The sequence below is a fragment of the Etheostoma spectabile genome, chromosome 20, assembly GCF_008692095.1.
Source record: "Etheostoma spectabile isolate EspeVRDwgs_2016 chromosome 20, UIUC_Espe_1.0, whole genome shotgun sequence".
Lineage (NCBI taxonomy): Eukaryota > Metazoa > Chordata > Actinopteri > Perciformes > Percidae > Etheostoma > Etheostoma spectabile.
The window spans coordinates 20,051,131-20,054,078 of record NC_045752.1 but is presented as its reverse complement, the minus strand read 5'-3'; the positions used below and the strand labels follow the sequence as shown (position 1 = coordinate 20,054,078).

The 2,948-nt window shown below is 39.1% G+C and overlaps 1 protein-coding gene across 1 annotated transcript in view; it reads right to left on the bottom strand.

Moving 5' to 3' along the window:
- The window catches only part of clmna (calmin a), a gene marked incomplete at its 5' end in the record, with an annotated part of 44,348 nt that overhangs the window by 345 nt on the left and 41,055 nt on the right, over positions 1-2,948 (bottom strand). The window contains 2 exon segments of the mRNA XM_032499808.1: positions 1-1,347; positions 1,350-1,432. The exon segment at positions 1-1,347 is cut by the window's left edge and continues 345 nt beyond it. Coding sequence (XP_032355699.1) covers positions 1,310-1,347; positions 1,350-1,432 — 121 coding nt within the window. The 3' untranslated portion in view covers positions 1-1,309.

The following is a 2,948-nucleotide window of genomic DNA, read 5'->3' as shown; positions in this document are numbered from 1 at the left end:
GAACTAGACTTTACTATGCGTTAAAAACAAGATTTCCATTACTGGTGAGTTGTGTACTTTGTGTATGAGCACTTCCACCACTATCTTTGGCAGTTTGTATTATTTTTCAAAAGTGCAATGGATCAAAATCCCCCTTCATTAGTTATCTTTACAATGATACAGGCACAAAAACTCAAACATATTGGCTGTGTCGTAATATTTCATATTATTTTCTTCAGTTTCCTGCTTCAGCTCCACTATCTCCAGTTCATATGTTCAGATTAAAGTAGTTTTACTTTTAACATCTTCTTAAATGGCTATTCAGACAGGCAGCTCTGCATATATATATATCTACAAATCATAGTGTGCTATACAGTCATGTCAGCTCTGTCGGCTTTGCACAGAAATAAACCACTAACTTCTATAGTGTCTTTAAAACGCAATATCAGGGCAACAGTAAGGAGAAACATGGCAATGTTATGAGAAAGAAGTTGTCATTTTGAGAAAAAGTTATAATGTTACACAAATAAAGCCATCATTTGATAAGTAAATTGTCAATATTTGGAGAATAAAGTCACTACTCTACAAAAAAGTCTTAATACGAAGAGCTAGATAAGTTGTAATAATAATAAGTCATGAATCACATTGTGAGAAAATAATACGTCTTGATTCTTTTCCTCATCTAATTACAATCAAATGTGCAACTATTGGATTTTCTCTTTTTAAATGTGATTTTTTATGACTGTAAAACGCAACTCAAATCTTACAACCTTATTAATGACACATTATGACACTTTATCTTGTTATCTTGTTAAATTACAATTTTATCCTCGTAACATTATGAGTTTTTCTCAAAATATTGCAACCTCATTTTCCCCACGCAGTGGCCCTAATACATTGATTACTTCAAGCCACATCAAAAGCTAAAAAGCAAAAAACTTATAAAGTTCTAGTAGTTTGAAACACACATCTTTTAAATGCCTTCACTTGATCTGGAGTACAGTCCATGTAATGAAAAGGACAGAGGAGTGGCAGTAGAGCTGTGTGTGTGTGTGTGTCTGTCTGTCTGTCTGTCTGTCTGTCTGTCTGTCTGTCTGTTCGTCTGTCTGTCTGTAGTATGTCGTGTCTGTATGTCTGTCTGTCTGTCTGTCTGTCTCTGTCTGTCTGTCTGTCTGTCTGTCTGTCTGTCTGTCTGTCTGTCTGTCTGTCTGTCTGTCTGTTGTCTGTGTGTGTGTGTGTGTGTGTGTGTGTGTGTGTGTGTGTGTGTGTGTGTGTGTGTGTGTGTGTGTGTGTGTGTGTGTGTGGTGTGTGTGTGTGTGTGTGTGTGTGTTCAGTGGTTGAGGTTCAGTAGCAGGCCGGGCAGTGTCTAAGGTCCATCTGTGGCAGCAGCAGGAAACAATAGAGGAGCAGCCACAGCAGCAGCAGCAGATAGAGCTCCCAGTTCTCACTCCTCCTACACACACACACACACACACACACACACACACACACACACACACACACCACACACACACCACACACACACACACACCACACACACACACACACACACACACACAACACACACACACACACACACACCACCACACACAACACACACACACACACCACACACACACACACAAACACACACACACACACCACACACACACACACACACACACACAGGGAGAGGAGAGCAACCAGGTTTCAGTCAATAGTCATAGAGGACAGAAGTCAATTCTCATGTTTGTTACAATCAAAGTTAAATATTCATGATACATTTACTTGTTCTTAATTCAATTCAATTCAATTTTATTTATGTAGCACTAAATCACAACAGTTATCTCACAGTGCTTTTCATAAAAGAGCAGGTCTAGACCGTACTCTGTGATGTTATTTACAATTTCCCAATTCTTATGCAAATAGCCTAGGGTTGCTCAAGTACGGAAAGAAATCATAATTACCATTATTTTGGTCAATGTTTAAATCGGTGATTTAACATGATTACTCGTTGACTTTTGGAAAGATGATGCATTTATTGAACTTAAATAAACAGTGCAACAGCTAAACAAATCCACAGTGTAAACACATTTATATATATTTAACTGTGAAATTTCCCTTACTACTTTTCCCGTTTGAACTTTGTTATTTTGCACATTACAATTACAAGGAAACTCTTAATGTTTCTAAAAATAACAGTTTTTCTAGATTGCATTGTTTTTGTGATTTAATCTACAATTTTAATCTATGATTAGGATTTAATTGTTTGCAAAGCCCTAAAATGGTCGGCATTTATAAAGTGCTTTTACTAGTCTTAGCGACCACTCAAAGCACTTTACACCCTCCAGGCACCATTCAAAGTACGATGTAGTGTGCAAAACTATACAATACGTCTATAACTCAGCTGCCCGCCTTCTCACCTCTACCTGCCCCCGAGACCACATCACCCCGTCCCCCACAACCTCCACTGGCTCCCAGTCGAACACAGGATCAACTTCATCATCAACAAAATACTTCTCCTCACATTGAAAGCACTTAATAACCTCTCCCCCTGCATACCACTCCACCTGCATATCTCTCTTTTAAACCTATTGCAATATTCTACGATATATTCCAATTTATCACCTTATTCCCAACTTCAAATTTTTCCCAATTTCAGAAGATGTCCCCAAAAGGAAACTTAGTTTTTTTAGTTTGTTCATCTCACTTTAATTTTACTGTTGCAAAATTGGACAAACTGACCAACACATATAATATATACATATAATAAAAGATCGATACGTGGCGCCTGTGTATCAATACAGTATCGCCACTGAAAATATCGCGATAATATGCTGTATTGAATACCCCCCCCCCATACCTCTCCGACCTCCTCACCCACCACACTCCCGCTGCACTAAAGACCATCAGGCCTGAGCTCCGGCCCTGGGGCCACAGAGCCTTCTCAGCTGCTGCACCCACCCTCTGGAACACCCCCCCCCCCAACC